Source organism: Theobroma cacao, chromosome 1, assembly GCF_053813885.1.
Source record: "Theobroma cacao isolate CCN51 chromosome 1, ASM5381388v1, whole genome shotgun sequence".
Classification (NCBI taxonomy): Eukaryota; Viridiplantae; Streptophyta; class Magnoliopsida; order Malvales; family Malvaceae; genus Theobroma; species Theobroma cacao.
The window spans coordinates 17,953,285-17,972,843 of NC_142639.1; the positions used below are offsets into that span (position 1 = coordinate 17,953,285).

The following is a 19,559-nucleotide window of genomic DNA, read 5'->3' on the forward strand; positions in this document are numbered from 1 at the left end:
CTATTTAGTCCTTGGTAAACGTGATTTTTGTTAACTCCAACCAAATTGGGTTTTTGAGAAGATATATTAATTCCTTCCGCTGTGGGTATTTTTTTTCTTGTTTGCATTTGTCTTTTAAAAGGGGAAGAATTTGCTTTTGAAAAAGGGAAGAATGGGTCTAAACCATGGACCCATTAAGCCTCCCTAGACTTTGTGAGTGTGATTTTTGTTGACTTCAACCAAATTGGGTTGTTGGGATTTGAGAGGATTCGTTCTTTCTATTTTGTTCATAACCGTACCAAATTTTTTACAAGTTCACTCACACGATTGAGATGTTTCTTGTAAGGGAAATAGCTTGATTTGGTGAAATCGTTCAATAGAAAGAAATATGGAAACGGACAGTGGCAGGGAAGACGGTACTTGCAGTTTCAGTTTGTTTCTAGACTTTGATTCCAATCCAAAGCTTTTCTCCTGTTTGTTTTTTCCTCTCGGCCTTGTTTCAAAATGAGCCAGAAAAATTAAAAAGCAAAAAGTCAAAAAAAAAAAAAATCCAGGAAAAAAATTACAAAATTTCAAAACCTCAACCAATTTCAAAATTGGGGCTTTTCCATTTTTAGAGAGAAGATGAAAGAGTCGACTGCAGGGGAGAAACAAAAGAAAAATCATTCTTGTTGTGCTTTGTTGACTGCTATTGAGCTAGTGTTTTTCTGGGTTCTAATTTGCTATGATTCATGTTCTGATGCTAGCTTGTGCGGCTACTTATATGCTAGCCTTTGTTGTATTTTTGAGTTGCCTTTCTGTTACAAAATTGTTCGAACTTGTTTTGTTGAGTATTTGAATTCTTAAAGGATTATGCAATTGCAAATAGTGATAAGAGATAGAGTTTAATGAGATATAAATTCAGGGATTTTCTTTTTTGTTTTCAATGAAAATTAAATTTTCAAAAAAAAAATGCTTTTGCTTGTTTTTTGAATAAAAAAAATTATCCAAAAACTATTATGAGTTTTTATATTTTTTTGACTTAAAATACAAAAAAGCTATTAAATTATTTAAAAAAATTCAAATAAACTCTCATACTTTTATTATGTTAAATCAAATTTTTATATTTTTATTTTGAATCAAATAAACTTTTATACTTTTTATTTTGAGTTAAATAAACCTTTGTAACTAATAATTGATTTATCAAAATGTTATTTGTTATTTTATGTTACGTGACATTGATATGACCTGTTAAAATATCTAATTAATTATGATATGATATGTTGACATATCATAATTGATGATGACATGATATATTAATTTGATATGATAACATAATTATGTAACATTTTTCACCTTTCACATGAATATCATGTCAGTACCATGTAAATATAAAATAATAATTGATATTTTTACTAATGGTAATTAATCAATAATTAGTTATAATAAGTGTTTCACGTCAATATTATGCTATAAGAACTTATTTGATGCAAAATAAAAATACGGAGCTTAATTAAATGGAATAAAAAAATAAAAACTTAATTGAATATTCTTAAATAGTTTAGGAACTTATTTGAGTATTATGCCTATTTTTTTTGTTACCTAATAGTGAGTGACTCAGTGTGACTCAATTGTCCAAAGGGTATAATTATCTAAAAATTAATTCCATGTCATCAAATAAACAAAGACACTAACAGTAAGGTTTATATGTCCAACAAAAAATATTCTTTTGAAATAGATTGTTTATTTTTAATATTAATGGACTTGTATAAAATTATACACAAAACTTAAGAGTGTAGGGATATTTTACTTAAAAATTTATATAAATCAACATAAAACTCCTCTCTGATATCAATCCTCCCCTTCTTGTGGGAATTTTTGTTTTAAAAAAAAAGCATAACTTTTACAATTAAAGAAAAAAAAAGGAACAAATAAACAATTAAACTAAAAAGAATATAGTAGAACAAGTGAACAACTTTACTTGCTAGGCTTTTTACAAGTACTGTTGCATAGAAATTTTCTAGCTATATATTTCAGACCATATGTGTTCATAAAGCACCACCAAGAAAATAATGAAGATGTAGAAACCATTAAAGAAAGGAGATAGACCAAAGCAACTCTAACCTAATGCCCTCTTTTTTTTTTCTTTTTGAATGAGTGTATATACATAAAGACATGTTATTTTCCAACAAAATCATCCACAGTAAACTAGTTGGACAACTCTATAAATGCCCTCTTACTATGACCTCAGGTACTCTATTACAAAAGAATAAACAAATCAAGATATATTTATTAATAAAGGTGAGAAGAGGGAAAAAAATTTGGCCATCAATGATCAAACACTATTCATGCTCATCCTTGAAGATCAGAGGTGTACTTGTAAATAAAACAGATACTTGTGTATAATGATTGACTCAAGCTGTAACATTAGGCCTTGCTTGTCTTGCCTGATTGTTATGTCCCTTGGGCTGAAGCAACATAGACATGGATCGCAACCTGTTTGTTATCTCGGTAAATGATGGTCTAGATTCAGGATTAGGAGACCAACATTGTTCCATCAACTTCCTCCAATCGGGATCACAATGCTCTGGAATAGGAGGTCGAAGACTGTTCTTCAATATCCCCCCTTTAATCAAAATTCACCAATTAGACATAAGCCATATTTAGGTAGAAGCAAAAGGTTTTCATTTATTTTTCAATCACAAGTAGAAACAAAAAAAGATAAGGTCATTACTACTCAACTAAAAAATAGAAAACAAGGAAGATGTTTAAATGCGTACAGATTATGATATGACATCAAGGTTTTTGTGTGAGTTGTTTAGTTTTGTTGTTTTACACTCCTACAGAACAAGAGCACTTGAGCCCAGTTGTAAAAACTAGCTACTCTTACACCTCTCCATAAAACTTTTTGCACTTCATTTTCAACAAAACTAACCACTTGATTTAGTTCCTAAGATCATCACTACCATCATTGCTAACTCATGAGTAAATTTCCCAGTGAAGCCAACTTTAAAAGGTGAGTATAATAATTTATTTTAGCATATTTTTGGCTTGCTTTTTGGAACTTTCTGAATTGTTGTCTTATTGTAAATAAAAAATATGAAATAGAAAAAAAGAGCAAAAATCACATGCAATCCTCATACTCCAAGTAGATTTGATTTTGTACAATCCAATCCATATATGCCAAAGAAAATATCAATAGACCATTCTAATTTTTAGCTAATGCATTCCTCCACAGTTGAAATTGATAACATGTCAAGACCTCCCAATCACATATTCATGCATGTGAATTTTATATTCACTACCAGAGCGAATTGCACATTAGGTAAATCGAAATCTTACCAATAATGGCACCACAATGCATATCGGCATATGGCTCCTCCCTAGTCAAGATTTCCCACATTGAGATTCCAAATGAGAACACATCAACCTATCAAATCAAATATTATAAATTTGGCTTCAATTTTCTTTCTTTCACAGTGGTAAGACATTTTAGAATATGGCTTTAATAACCTTTTCAGAAACTCGGCTACTGCTACCATTTAACAGTTCTGGTGCCATCCATGGCAGGGTTCCTCGCACACCTCCAGAAACAAGAGTATTGTGCTTGATTCTTGATAATCCAAAATCTCCAACCTATAAAAACAAGTACATAGTAGCCATGCTTCAATTAAAAAGCCAATAAAAAACTTTCTGAGGCTATTCAATTTTTTTTTTTGGAAAGCTTGAGGTTATTCAATTGTACCCAAGCATGTGATCAACAATCATTTTGGACCAAAGCCAATAAATTTCATTTTAACCAGAATTTGGAATTCTTCTCTCTCGCCATTTGTATTCTTATGACATCTTGAAATCAAATCTCTACTAGAAAGATTGAGAAAAAAAGAAAAATCTCGACTAGAGAGGAGTTCGTCTATGACATATTACCTTGCATATGGGTCGTTGTGGGTCCCTTAAATTGATAAGCAAATTGTCACATTTCAGATCAAAATGGACAATGTTTTTAGAGTGCAAGTATTCCATGCCAAAAGCTGCATCCATGGCAATTATAAGCTTTTTGTGACGATCTAGTGAGCTGCATAAAAATTTCAAAACACCGTAAGTGCATCATTAATGAGTGAAGGACCTTAAGATTGAGGGATTGAACCTATATTACCTATCCTTCTTAAGTAGGACATTCCTAAGTGATCCATTTACCATATATTCAGTTACAGTTGCCAAGGTTCCTCCAGTTCCATCTGGTACTACTCCATAAAATGCAACCACATTTGGATGATGAAGATTTGAGAGGATTTGTGCTTCTCTCCAAAAGTCTTTGATCTGGTACAGCCAAATGTTCATTAGCTTCAGGCATGCAAATAATTCAAATTGCTATGAAGAATATGACAGTAAAATTATTCAAAGGATCTCAATACTACTACAGAATGGGAATTCCCCCTTTCATCTTGCTATTACAATAGCAAAAAGAAAGTAAGGGAGGAAAACAATAACCTAATGCAAAATGCCCACTGGACTCAAGCATCTCAGTTAAGTTTCACATGTTTCTATATTTCACATTTAAGTCAATTGACTCAATCTTGCTCAATCAAACACCAAGCCTCACCCCACCCCTAAAGGATAAAAAGGCCTTTTTCTTCTTTCTTCCCAAAACCTTTATTCAAAATTTGAAGTAATGATGACACCCACGGGCTAATCTTTCTTGATAATAACATGTGATTTGTGATTCATATCAACACTACTGCAAACAATTTAACTCAAGAACAAAAAACCTCCCAAATATAACAAGAACAGATTATCAATCTCAAATTGCATAAGAGAAGGTCAAAACAACAATAGCAGCTATATTTCACTTTAACAGAAGTCAAGAAGACAAAGGGCCAAAAAGAGACTAATAGGAATAAGAGCAAGGTTACCCCCATGAATTAAACTTCACAACTTACAATAATAATATTTTAAAGAATATTTCCTCTTTTTTTTTTCTTTGGTTGAAATTAAGATGCAAGTGCACTTTTCAAACCACCTAACCAGCAAAAATTATTCCATTTTTTTCTCTCTAGAACTTTCTACACCCAAAATTTATAGAACAGAATAACTAGTACAAACGATAATGCATGTCCTAAATGTGAACAAAGACAAAATAATAGCTTCCAGATGAATCTCATTCAAATGTTTATAATGCAAGCATATATCCTCAAATCTATACCCTAAATCATTACGAAGCTTCTAATGAGATTCAGTATCAACTTTCCTACATTTAAAATTAGGAACTAGAAAGAGAAGGGAAAGAAATAAGAGGAAAATATCTTTAGAGACCCACCAGCCGGTCTTGCTCAGATGATCTCCCAGAAAAGTAACTTTTTTTTATTCTCTTTATAGCAACATCTGTTCCCCGCCATTTTCCATGATAAACAGTTCCATATGTTCCAGATCCTAGCTCCCTCAGTTCTTCAAGGTCAGCATTTTTGATAATCTGTACATCAAAATTAGAAAACTTTCATTCACCTTTAGAAGCTAATTTTACAAAGCAACTGGTCATGTATTAAATAAGAAAGTTTTATTGGAAACATGTATAAATCAATTTAGAGTAAAACCTGCAAGCCATAGATGCTGGCTTCCATTTCAGCTATCATGGCATCACTGAAGGACTCATCTTTGTCTCGAATATCAGCTGCAGCATCCTATGAACAAAGCCATTAAGCAACCTAAGTTTACTAACATCTATACAAGTATTAAAACTAGATGTACATGACAAAATTTAAAAATCTTACCTCAGACTCATATTCAAGAATGACATCATCCAATTCTGTTGCAATAGGAGATATGAGATCATTGCTGATTACATCCACATGTGGGACAACTACAGGTGAAACTTGAGCCCCAGAAGGCACACTAGTGATCACATCTTCCAATAAAACTACAGGATCTGGTTGGATTTGACATTTGTTCTTGCTTGAGGGTTCTATCTGAGCAACCGTAACATCTTCTACAATTGAGTTCTCATGCACTGATACTATGAGGGTGATCTTCTCAGCATTCTGATTGAGATAATTAAGGTCATCATCAATGAGAGAAACCTCTCTCTTAAAAGTTGCATATTTGGCTGGATTCTCTAACATAGCATGAAGGTCAGCCTTGTGCAAGTTTGAGCTCAGACCAAAGTCTACATGAACTACAGATGGTTGCAAATTGATTGAGCCTGTTAGTTGATCTTCTTTAGATATATCCTTTCGACTTGCAACACGCTGCAATGGTGGTCGTTCATGAGACATTGGGCCATTTAATGACTCACAGATAATACCACCTTTTGGACTCTCAATACTTGAGTCTTGTCTGGTCTTTGGAAGTAAGTCTATTACTTCAAGGTTCCGGGTGCATGAAGTAATGTTCCCTTGTCCATCAATTACTTTCCCATTAAAACCACAATGTTCAACTATATCAAAGGTGGTTTTGTCCACGGTCTGTGGATGCTCCATATTATTCTTTATAACTAAGGATGAAGTAGCCATCTTCAGAGAGACTTGTGAATTTTTTCCCCGAGAATCAATACCACCAATAGAAGTTTGGCCATAGTCTGCATTAGACGATTTATTATTGTATTCCATACTGCTAATAGGGGATCTCCACTCATAATGCTTCCCACCTTGATGAAGAAATGCATCACATTTATCAGATTTGTTCCTGGAATCCAAGCTTGTAGTATATTCATCATAATTGTTTGGTGTCACAAAACTTGATTTACTTAAATCAACTTTAGCTGTTTGGCACTTGTCATTACTGTCACCAGTACCTTTATGAATAGTTTCATTCTTGATAGAAGGTTCAAGATATGGAGAACAGTTCAATATATCCAGTGTTGACTTTGATGTAGATTCAATAGCTGACAAATCATTTTCTACCCTAGTCTTCATAAGATCAATGTTATCATGCCATTGCATCAACCTTTCCTGCACAGCATTTGAAACAATAAGGGAAGGTGGTTGAGTCTTTGCAAAATTTAAAGGAGAATATGGGCTCATTCCTTCTTGTGAACAGTAAGCAGACCTCCCTCCATGCTCTTGTAGCTTTGAATCAGAAAATGCATGTGACATGCCAAGTTGAGAATCAATGGAATCAACAGACTCTGACAACAGACTTAGCTGAGCCTCAGCATGTGACATAGGCTTTTCTGAAAGGAACGATATTTCCTTATGCATAAACCTCTCATGCGAGACACCATTATAATCATTATTATTTTTGTTTAAAACTGAAAGAGTCAAAGAATCTTTGCTGAGTTCAGGGTTTAGCAATTGCCCTCCATAAGCTTGGAATGTCTGGCCGGCATCAACCTTTACGAGAGGGTGATTATAATTCATCAAAGTAGGTGGAACTTGTTGAACATGTTTATAGTTAGTAGTTTCTGTGCTGTAGTAGTCAGGATTCAAGTGTGCTGTAATGAAAGAACTGTTGCTTTCAATGCTGAAGTTATCGCCAATTGGTAGTGCATGAACACTTTTGGAATCTCCATGCTGGAAAGGTAGTGGAGAAATAGGAGGAGATGGAAGTGGGTATCTGGTAGTATTTGGGAAATCATGGAACACTTGAGATGGATGCAAGGCATTAAAACCACCCTTAGTCTCCAATGAGATTATTGAAGTTGGGCACCGTTTGTGGAAACTAGGTTTATGATCCAAATTGGGTCCTAGTTGATTTCCTTCACTAGGTAAACACTGCCCATCAGAGGTTCTTTTAGGATTAGGATCTACTATACTATTAACAGCAACCACATACTGGTAATTAGGATTGCTCTGCTGAATGGTGCCAGACTCAACGGAAGATGTACTTTCAAACTCACCAAAAGGAATCAAAAATATCCTCAGTCTTTGAGAACCTTCAAGCTTTCCAAGCCCGTGGTATTCTTCTACCATATTCTGAAGGTCTTCATCAGAAGACATAGATATAAGGGCATCAAGATCCTCACCTGGAAGTTGGTACTTGATTGAATGAGGTTGGTTGTAAACTTCTGAAGTTTTACTCACAAGCTCTTCCCAAGAAAGACTCTTCTGAATGGAAATAATGCGCGTCTCACCCCCAACATATCTGAGTTTGCCATCACTAGGCCTAGGCAATATTTTTCCACCAAAGCTACAGAGAAATTTCATTTTCCCAGATTGAGATCCATCAGAAACTCCCTGCCCACTAAAGCTGCTGGAACTAGGAGAGTCACCTGCATAAATGTGTGGAGTAGTTGGTCCAAAACCATTTGGATGGCTTTTATCGCAATTCAATTCACCAAAACCCTTCCTTGACACTTGCCCAATATCACCATCTTCCTTCTGGTATCTACTTGATTTTTCAATACAAGACCCATTTTCACTCCCTTTAAAAGACCCATTCGCAGATGCAAAATCAGAAATCTCAGAAGCACACTCAGAGTCCATTCTTTTCAACCCAAGAATCCGAGCAAGATCTTGATACCCCAACTGATGATTCTGGTTTTGATTGAACCCAACTCTCTTCTCGTGTATTTGAACTCCATCTGGTATAGCAAGAATTGCTCTTGTACCAACACACTCTTGAAGAAACTCCATGGAGAATTCCTCACCTGTCTGTACAGAGATGTTATTATTATTTACATTCTTTCCCACATTAGGAACAAAAGATGTAGATTCTTGCTGAACCAAATGACTAGACGGGCTAGGCACCTCCCTGATCATGTTCCCCAACAACTCTTTGGGTCTATTTGCTTGCATATAGACAATGTCTTAGCTCCTTGAGCCACTCTTTTTCTCTTCAAGCCACGAACCAATAATGCATAATCAAGCTGTTCTCATATAAGCTATCTTTCACAACCTCACAATCGAAATCTAATAATCCCCACACCTAAAACTACCATCTCCTAAGCCTAATAGCTTAAACTTCAAATCAAAACTAACACACTTTTGCTCATCAATACCATCCTATCTTCTGTTTGCAACCGAATTGTGAGGACTCAATCACATTCAACACATATTTACAAACAAAAAGAACACCTCTAATTTACAAAACCCATTTTTCTACAACAATTAGGTACACAAATTATGCACAAGATATCAGCATCCTCAATCCAAGGCCAAATTTGAGCTAGAATTCTAATCAAACAAATGCCTCTCTCTTCTACAAATTCCACAACCAATCAGATAACCGTAGATCCAAAGGAAGAATATATGCAAATCAATCATCTAACTACAAAAAAAAAAAACATACTCAAGAATTATGCTTCATGATCATCTCTGAAAATTATGAACACCAAATCCTAAAAAATCAGATATGAAAATAAAAATAAAAATTAAAAAAATAAATACATAATTAGCAAACTTTGAATATCGATCAAAATTATAAAATATAAGCGAAAGTAAAAAGAATACCTGATAATTAATCTGCTGAGGAAAATCTAGCTCGTGAGCTGATAATTATATGGATGATGCTGAAAATGAATAGTTTTGGAACTGGATCGAGCCAGGGGGAAAAAGCGGAGCGGAGAAATAATAAATGGATAAAGATGAGAGAAATTGGAAATGGTGGAGAGAGGACCGTGGCTTACGCCTGCAGCAGGTGACAATCTCGGGCATGCGAGAGCTGACATTGCCGAGAATTAAGCAGCATGTACATTCCTCATTAAAATTATAAATAATATATATTAAATTAACCAAAAGAAAAACCTTTTTATTGTTTTTAACTGTAACGATTTTTGTTTTTGTCTTTTTATCTCTCTCTCCTGAGCGTCCTACGTGGAGTATTTGGAACTCCCACACTTTGTTTCACCCACTCAAGTTTTTTGAATTTCTCTTCCTGTTCTTTTATGGCCTCGCGTTTTCTCAAAATTCCCGCAAAACAAAGGGTAAAGTGCCAACATCCTCGTACCTTTTTTTATTTTATAATATACTTTCATTTTTTAATTTTTAATCATAATTTTATTAATTTTTGAAATAAATAATTTAATCAAAAAAAGTAAATACCGATATTGAAAAATATAAAATGATTAAAATATTTTTTTAACTAATTTAAAAATTATTATTATATTTTTTAAAAAAAAATTTCAACTCTCCAAAAAAGCACTGACTAATATTTCGCGAAGGATTTGGTGCTCCTTGACTTTTTTAAAAATTTAATAAAAATATTAATCAAAAATTAAAAAAATTATATAATAGTAATTTTTAAAATTAATAAAAAATAAATTTATCATTTTAATATTATTACATCATTAAATTAACGAAAACACTAATGGTTGACTAACGGTTTGACCTATGTGTTTCCTAAAAGATTTTTTTGTGAGACAAAGTGTCCATTTAAAAAATTAATGGACTTGTTTAAAATTTCAATTAAAATTTAAGAAGATGTGGGTATTTTACCCTATAATATATGGAGTAATATAGTATAAGAGTTTTTTTTTTAATTTTTCAAAATATTTTGGAAGGTTTAATAGTAGTATTTATTTATATGAAATGTTACTCATTCATTAATTAATGAAACAGGATTATGTTGGGTTTTTCTTTTCTTTTTTTCATGTAAGAGGCATTATGACTTATAGCTTAATTTCGATATAATTTTTTATTTTCATATCAAATGTGAATATAATAATTAAAATTTATATAAAAGTCTAAGTCAATTATCATTAACAATTTAAATTTAAATTTTTAAAAATCACATGATTTAAATTTAAAAAATTAGTAAATTGGTACTTGAACATGAATCATTACACTTGGTATTAAAAAATGTGCCATCTTAATGTAACCTTTCACAATATGTGCAGCGCAGGGTGTATTATAATCCTTTATATATATGGGTGTAAATTTGTTTTATTATAATTTTTTTGTTTTGCCCATTGAATAAAATCAAAATAATAGATTAACTTAATCATTTGATCTCAACCCTTGACTACATAAACATTAATTGTAAACCAATTGTAGTTGTTAAGTGTTATAGTGTAAATAATAATAATAATAATAAATAGGATTTAAAAGAAAACACGGCATTCATCATAACTTTATAAAAAAATTCATGCCCTAATACATTTTTTTTAGCCAAATAGCATATGATTTTTTTCATGCAAAACACAACACTAGCATCATACAAATGTTAACCCTAATCATTTTAAGGAAAAAGAAGTTATAGTGCAAATAAAAGTTAACTTTTTTCACATAACACTTATGATTTGCTTTCCTCAAGTAGTACTTTGTAATTAATTTATGTTTTTAAGGAGGTTATTTTATTCATTTTACACAATAACTTATCAAAATACCTTCAATTCAAAAATTATTTTTTTATTCGTATTTAAAGTATTTTTATAATTTTATTAAATAAAATTAACAATGTAACTCTTTAAAAAAAACAGAACTCATCTACAAGATATTAATCAAGAGAAATTAAATCATAAATTATTTTACAAAACAAGTTGAAATTATAGAAAATGTAAGTGAAGTTTATACATAGAAATATCTACGCAAGTAAAGTGTTTATTAGTTATTTGATTATTTGAGCATATTAGTCATCTCCCTCTCCCTCTTTATCTATTGTATTAATTGGGAAGTATGGAGCTAATAGCAGTAGGTTAATGGTAGTAGATTATTACACCCACACTCCAAACAAAAATGTATTGATAATAGTAAAATGGTATAATATTTAAAAATCGCTTAAATTATTTTAAAAAATTTAATTTTTTTTATATTTTAATTGTCTCAATCAGATTTTTATATTTTTATTGTGAGTTAAATAAGTTATTATACTTTTTTTAAAGTCAAATAAACCTTTATAACTAATAATTAACTTAATTAAAATACCACTTGTCATTCTATACCACATAACTTTAATGTAGTATTGATGTAATATGTTGATATATTATAATGGATAATGACATAACATTATGATATGATTATATTGCATTTTTTACCTTTTCCATCAATACCACATTAGTGTCTTATAATATAAATTGACAAGAGATATTTTAATTAATAATAATTTATTAACCATTAGTTATAAAAACTTATTTGATTCAAAATCAAAATATGAAGATTTAATTAAACGTAATAAAAAAAATAAAAATTTATTTAAATTTTATTAAATAATTTATGTATTTTTTTGAATATAATGCCTAATAAAATAAAGTTGTGGGGCGTGTGTGATAATTTTTTACCCACATTAATTCATAGGGGTGACAAAAAATTAGGCCAAAAATAAAAAATAAAGAAAAAAGAAAAAATCAGCATCAAGTGGGCGGACATGAATATTCACGCAGCGCATAATTTTGGTGCTTAGTGGACTCGGCACCGGCCTCTTACATTTGCTCCGTTAGTGCTTGCCCAAAAACCACATTCCTTTTTAATGGTCGGCTACTTGGCTTAATTGGAGCATAATCATTTCTTATAATTAATATTCGAATATTGAAATAATCTCTATACTAAAATAATTTTTAATTATATATATATATATATATATATATATATATATATATATCCTTATCAAAGAATTAGTTTCTAATCCCTAACTTCGAAAATTATATTTAATAAAAAAAGAGTAAAATTAAGTATGTAAATAATTTTCATTTATCATATTGCTTTTCATAAGATAAATATACTATATATAAAATAATCAAATATTTTAAATGAATCATTAAATCTTATTTTTTGTTTAATTAAGTATTATTTTTTATGTTAAGCATTTTCCATTTTCATTTCTTTCTTTTTTAAAATAATAAAAATAAGACCATATAAAAATAAAATAACTATTTTTGTATAAAAATAAAAAAATTAAACTTAATTTTAACATTTGCATTATAATTATTAACATTAACCTTATTTTTTTTGTTATCATGAAATTAATAGTTCATTGATACACTTTTTTTTTGTAAAAAAAATTCATATATTATTTTATCAATTATATAATAACTACATATTTTGAATATATTATTTAATGATCTATTTATTCTATTTTATTAAGTATATATTTTTATGCACACTTTTATTTTATTTTTTTTATAAAAGTGTTGTTTTATGTCATTTTATTTTATTTTATAAAGGTTCTACTCGCTTTGCCCAACATTGTTTGTAGTTCACCTTCAACATTAACAGTGGAATGAATAGTGACATGCCCTCCAATTAGTATATCAATTAAATAAATGTTGTCACGGCCCGGTACTTCCCTCGAGCCCGTGACAACTGTCACCGTGTCTCGGTAGACATTCAATACTCGGAATGTCAACCCGAAATCCCGCAAGGCTTAATATCAGTTTCTTATTTCCTCTATGAGCAACCTGTCACGACCCAATTTTTGGGGCCATGACCGGCGCATGAGCTCAATAAGCATAGCTCACTAAACCTAAGCAAGCCTATCCATTTACCTTTGCTTAACAAATTTATCATATAATGCATACACGCACACCTTTTCCCGAGTGTGAATATAGCCAAAACATAATGGCATTATCGATAATAATATACATGCACTATACCGGTCATTTATTTAGCAATTTACATTGCATACGCATATTCACATTGTTAGATTGTATTCACAATACAAAAGGACCCATGACTTCCAGTGGAGACATTTACAATAAAAGGGATTACTATCGAATGCCAGACACATACCCAGGAGATGAACTACGGGAACTCCTCGATCTAGGGTTCAACAGTCACCTGATCTGAAAACATGAATTTTTATAAAACGTGAGTACAATACTTAGTGAGTGAACAAGAAGGGAACAAGCATACCATAAGGAATGTTTATCGAAATCATGATGCATTTATTTTCTCAAAACCATGCAATTGTTTTAGCTCCTTTAAACCCCTCATGTAAACACCATATGAGTAAATCACTTTACAAAAATCCATGCTCAACTATGGTACCAAAGAAATGGGAAATATGGCAAAAACCCACAAGTTAGCAAAATGGAAAGAAAGTTTCTCGTTGTAACGAACTTCATTCTCGCTGCAGCGAGAACTAGAACATCAAGGAAAAAGTCTCCTTTTTCCCTTAAAACAAGTCATCCTGCTAAAATAACAATAGCAACATGTAACACATGTAAACTTCCAAATTTCAACAAAACAAATGCTTACATATTTGCATTTACAACCATATACCCATCATCAACATGCACACCATCCCATCATCATCATCTCATATGCAACGGCTTATGCGCATATAGCCAGGTTAGCAACGGCTTATGTGCACTCCCACTCACACATAGCCAGGTCAGCAACGGCTTATGTGCACTCCTATTTGCACATAGCCGGGTCCTAATCAATATGCAAAGAAGCATACAATGCATATCATGCATTTTATCATATTGTGATAACACATAAACCATTGTATAGCACATTTTCACAATATAAAATCATTGTACTAAAAGCTTGTTCCCAAGGTACATTTTCTAAGACAAGTTGGATAGAATCTTTCATATTCCCCAAAACAAGTTTGAAATGCAAGTCCACTCACCGGTATTAGGAGTAGAAATACTCTTATTTTCAGTTCGCGGGTACAGTCCTTTACCCGTATTCAATGGCTCACCACCTAGCCATAATCCATGACACATATTCCAATTAAATTGTGTCTAACAGTCATAAGCTATTTCAGGCTCGATATATATATGATATGAAATGAAAAATGCATGGGTAGCCATCTAGATCCGGTATTGGCCTAAGTCGATTTTTCTTCCGATAAATTGGCCAATGCGTCCAATTTCACTCCAAATTAATCCATTTCTCCTCTAATACCTTAATTCACCACATACCATTTAAATAAAGTCAAATTTAGTATTAGAACCCTCACAGTTCCTAATAGAAAAATTTGGTCATTTGGTGCACTAGCAACGAAAATTTTTCTACATAACCGTTTCACCTTAATTCATCATTTTCCAAGCCATTTTCCTTGAAATAAAAACAATCCCCCATTGATATTCAGCCCTCATGGTTCGACCAACAAGGAACCCTAGAGAAATTGAATATTTCTTTTGTGTTTTTGTTCATAACCATGCTTAACTATCCCTAAACACTAACATAGTCTAAAATCAAATTATTCCAACAACAATTCCTCTTCCATACCCATTTTTCAGAATTGAATTCATCATGATAACTCAATATTCAACCATGGAAATCAAGAACAAAAGCATGGGTAAGCTAGGTATCAAGGAGAATTAAAGAAATTCTAACTTACCTAGCTTGTTTCCTTGATTTCTTCACTTTTTCTTTGAATTTCCACCTAGGTTTTCTTGTTTTTCCCTTTGTTCTTCCTTTGTTCTTCCTTTGTTCTTGTTGCTGGTTGCCTAGGCTGAATATGGTGAGAGAATTGGGGATTTAATGGGCTGATTTCTATAGAAAATAATAAAATAATCAAGCATGCCACGTGTCACATGCTTATTGGCCCAATTTTTTAACTTTTTGACTTTTTCTTCTAAATTTTCCACCACAAATATTCTGGTATTTATCCAATCCTACCACAATTAAAATCCCTTGGTCTTGACAAGTGCTGGGGCGAAAAATTTACCGATTTGCCCCTCGGGCAAAAAAATTACGATTTTGCCCCAATACTTCGAAATGTACCGGAATCACATTATTTCTACTTTTCAACCTCAAATAACACTAATATTGATCAATATTAACCAAATGGGGCAAAAATCATTTTATTAAAATTCCCGTTTAGTTCTCTAGTGGCAAAATTATCATTTTGCCCTTGTGCTCCAAAAATACCAAGAATCATAATTTTTCACTGCTAAACATCATTTTATACTCCAATAATCATAATTATATTTCATATAATTATTCTTGATCAAATGTGATCAAATCTTGGCTAGAAATCTCCATTTAATCATCAAATGGTAAAATGATCGTTTTGTCCCTAATCGGTCAATTTTCCTGATGGACTCCAAATTGGACCTTGAACTCCGAATCACTATTCTAAGCTATTCTGTGGATTTCAAAAATTTCAAATTCCTCTTAGAATTTCTATTTGAACTAGTTCAAGGCTCGATTTAACTTAGTTGTACCACTCGGTACAATACCGTCTTTTAATCGAGCTTGACAAGGTCTCACACAACCGTTGCCAAATATCATGTTTTAAAAGATTTTAAACTGTTTTCAACTTAAAACAAATAAAATAATAATTTTCTTCTCACAGGGTTATTATGGTCATTTTTTTCAAAAATTTGGAAACCAGCTAAAATATAGAATACAAGTACAAAACACATAATTCATGATTAAAAATAAGTTTAAAAGTCTAAAATCTTCATTTAAAACGAAATTTCGATTATTTGGATATAATAAGAAAATAAAAAAATATTAAGTAAAACATTCTATTTTCTTATAAAACAATATTTATAGAGTTATACATAAATAATTTTTGTAACGTAAAAGGTAAATAAATTCATACATACTGTAATACAGTAAGTCAGAGTATTTAATTTAATTTACAATAACAAGTGGGCCCCCCCGAATAAATAAAAGTAAAGAGGATTGTGAACCTACAGTTTGGAAAATGCAATTCCAACGGTAGTCCTCGATGAGATCAGCTATCTACAGCCTATTCTGAACCTGAATTGGGTGGAAAGGAGAGTGGTGAGATTTTATAATCCTAGTGAGTAAACAAACATCGTCATAAACATCTAGAGTTGAGTACATGGAGACGATAAAGTAAATCATCGTAAACTGGGTCACAACATTAGAACACATTTAATTCAAAATACGTAAAGAGGCTTATGAATCTCATAAAAACTAAGCTTGTGCCATGAATCCATCCTCGGGGACACCTTGACCGAGGCATCCTATCGAGACCGCCAAGCTGTTAAAAATTCACATTTCCCACAAAACACATTTTTTTTATTTAAAAGCACAACCATTTCTTGGTGTTGGCTGAGTTCTCCCTCACGTGGTAGTTTAGCGTGAAGTGAACCCTAAACTTTACCCCAAGAGATACCCTACGCACCTCTCCGATTGAGGTAAGAATATAATGGGGTTTACTGTGTCCCTCTAAAAGGCTAGTTCATAGAAACCCCCTATTGTAGTGATTAATTAATATATAATCCACCAATTCAATAAAATTTGCAATAGCATGACATGACAATTATTTTATTCACAGCCTTTCAAGGCAACAAATAATCCGTATTTCAATATAATTGCCAACCAGCCAATCATGCCCGATTTATCATAAACCAATCAATTTAAACAATCGAATTGCAACAGTTAACAATCTCCATGTACTCTATTTTTCAACATCATTATTAATTTTAAAACAATTTATAAATTAATTTCATTGAAACACGTTTATTCATAAAACATGAAAATTTACTTTTTAAAATCTTTTTTTTCATAGAATTCACGAAATCATTTAAAAATCACCCTAGATAATTAAAATGACAGTAAGTTTAGTCACAATGTTTAGAGTGCAGATTTCTGAAGTACTCAGATTATTGGTCATCGGGTGTAATTTCCTTACCTTTATCGGAGGACTCATCACCTTGACACAGTACAAAATCGAGAAACTCACTACATTGGTACTAAATCGAAATTAAACTAATTTAGACTACTAATGCATAATATGGAATGCAAAATGCACGAGTAACCATCTAAATTTCGATACCGACCAAATTTGTCGTATCACCCGATTATTTACTAACATGTCCAATGTAATCCCAAATTACTCCATTTCTTTTCTAATACTTCAATTCACCAAACATTATTCAAATAACACCAATTTCAGCATCAAAACCCTCCCATTTCTTAATGGAAAAATTTGGCCATTGTAGTGCACTAACACCGTGATTTTTTCCTACTTAATTTTTCTCACCATTATTCATCATTTTCTAAGCCATTTCTCTTGAAAAAACAACAATCCATCACCCATACACATCAAGGAAGATTCGGCCAATGAAGATTCATGGGGAAAATGGATTCTTTTCTTCTTGTTTTGCTTCTAAATATGCTAAACTAACTAAAAACACTAACATATCTTAAAATCAATTCAGTCCAACATCTTTCTCTCTCCATACCCATTTTGACCAGCCATGAATTCATCATGAAAACATGTAATTTAACCATGAAAAATAAGGAGAAATGCTTAAGGAAAATAGATTTCAAGTTTAAATTGAAAAATCCTACCTTTTTCACTTGTTTTCCTTGATTTTTCACACTTTTTCTCTTGAAATTCTCCACCTAGGGTTTGTTCTTCCTTTGTTTCCCTCTTTTCCTTGCTTGGCCAAATATTTGGAGAGATAATAGGCTGATTTATGCTGATTTTTAAGCTAAATAATAATATATTCTCAACTTGACACTTGTCATTTTCTTATTGGTCTATTTTTAAAACTTTAAAAAATTTAAACTTTTTATCTCCACCACATATATTTTCTCACTTATCTATAGCATAAAAAGTCAATGAATGAATTCTATGAGCATGACAAGTGTTGGGTGTGTAAAATTACAATTTTGCCACTAGGTGACAAAATTACCATTTTACCCCTATGCTCTGAAAAATACCGAGATTATAATTTTTCACTTCTCAGCCTCAAATCATACTCCAATAAGTCAAATAGGATCAAAATATTTCAAAAAAATTCCCATCTTGTCCTCGAGTGGTAAAATTTCCATTTTACCCCTAGATAGTGAAATTTTCGATTTGACTCCAAATTGATCCTCACACTCCAAATCACCATTTTAAATCATTCTTGGACTGTAAAATTTTCAATTATACCATAAAATCTCTATTTGATCTAGTTTAAGGCTTAAATCAACTTTGTTGTACCTCTAGGTATAATACCTACTTTTGTAAATTTTTCGGGACTCTTCTAGCACGCAATCATGCTATCATCATATGTATGTCATGACAAGTATTTTATAAGGTTAGACTTTACAAATGTACAATTATTTTATTGAAGATATGTGCTTAGCACTCCAAGACATATTGCATTGTTGTTTTGACTTGTTTGTTGAGGATGAGTTTTACTTCAAAATTTAGAAAATTTACTATTGTTACATCTACTTGATCTCTTAGCGTTTAATATTTGCATTCTTTTAAACCTATTTTGTTTTGTTCTAATAACATCATCCATTATATAACAAAAACTCAAAAAGTACACAACAACCTACAAATAAAAAACAGCATTTCAATAAAAATCATGACTAATGCTCACTAACAAAAATGCTAAGGTTTTCATGTATGTTAAGATAGCATTGATAAATGCTACTATTATTCAAATACAATATTTAAGTATTCACAATTTAGCTATGATGATCTAATAGTATCAACAAAACTCTAAACTAGCACTTCAGCATTTGGTTAATTGGTTGGTGCATTATCTCTTACCTAAAGAGTAGGGTTTAAATCTCCCTTTCCCCAATAAAAAAAACAACCCTAAACCAAAAAAGCACAAATTAGCAATCTAATACCATATACAAAAAACATTCGAATATAGCTAAAATGAAAGAAACATAATAGTATTAAGCAAAAGAAGTTTGGCAACTTTACAATATAGTTTGGTTCAGTGCTTGCATGTCCCTTTGATAGTGTGATAATCAACTGTTAAAATTTTAAAAATAAAACATGTCATAATATATCATCATTTTCTTCAAAAAAACAAAACAAAAAAAATCGAACATTATAGAAGACAA

General features: G+C 31.6%; 1 protein-coding gene across 3 annotated transcripts; it reads right to left on the reverse strand.

The window, feature by feature from the left end:
- Positions 1-1,914: 1,914 nt before the first annotated feature.
- On the reverse strand, positions 1,915-9,611 carry LOC18612822 (kinase superfamily with octicosapeptide/Phox/Bem1p domain-containing protein). 3 transcript variants are annotated; one of them, XM_088808037.1, is made up of 9 exons: positions 9,342-9,604; positions 5,727-9,159; positions 5,550-5,636; positions 5,276-5,428; positions 4,115-4,278; positions 3,886-4,033; positions 3,472-3,594; positions 3,301-3,388; positions 1,915-2,584 (listed from the first exon to the last, which is right to left on the reverse strand). In XM_088808037.1, the coding sequence occupies exons 2-9, from the start codon at positions 8,685-8,687 to the stop codon at positions 2,373-2,375; spliced, it is 3,936 nt and encodes a 1,311-aa protein (XP_088664163.1). In that variant the 5' UTR covers positions 8,688-9,159; positions 9,342-9,604; the 3' UTR covers positions 1,915-2,372. The 3 variants fall into 3 exon arrangements, 2 of the variants coding, with proteins under 2 accessions (XP_088664163.1, XP_088664165.1); XM_088808039.1 differs by having other exon boundaries at positions 5,727-8,543; positions 9,342-9,603; XR_016027420.1 differs by lacking the exons at positions 1,915-2,584; positions 3,301-3,388 and having other exon boundaries at positions 4,156-4,278; positions 9,342-9,611.
- Between the last annotated feature and the right edge of the window lie 9,948 nt (positions 9,612-19,559).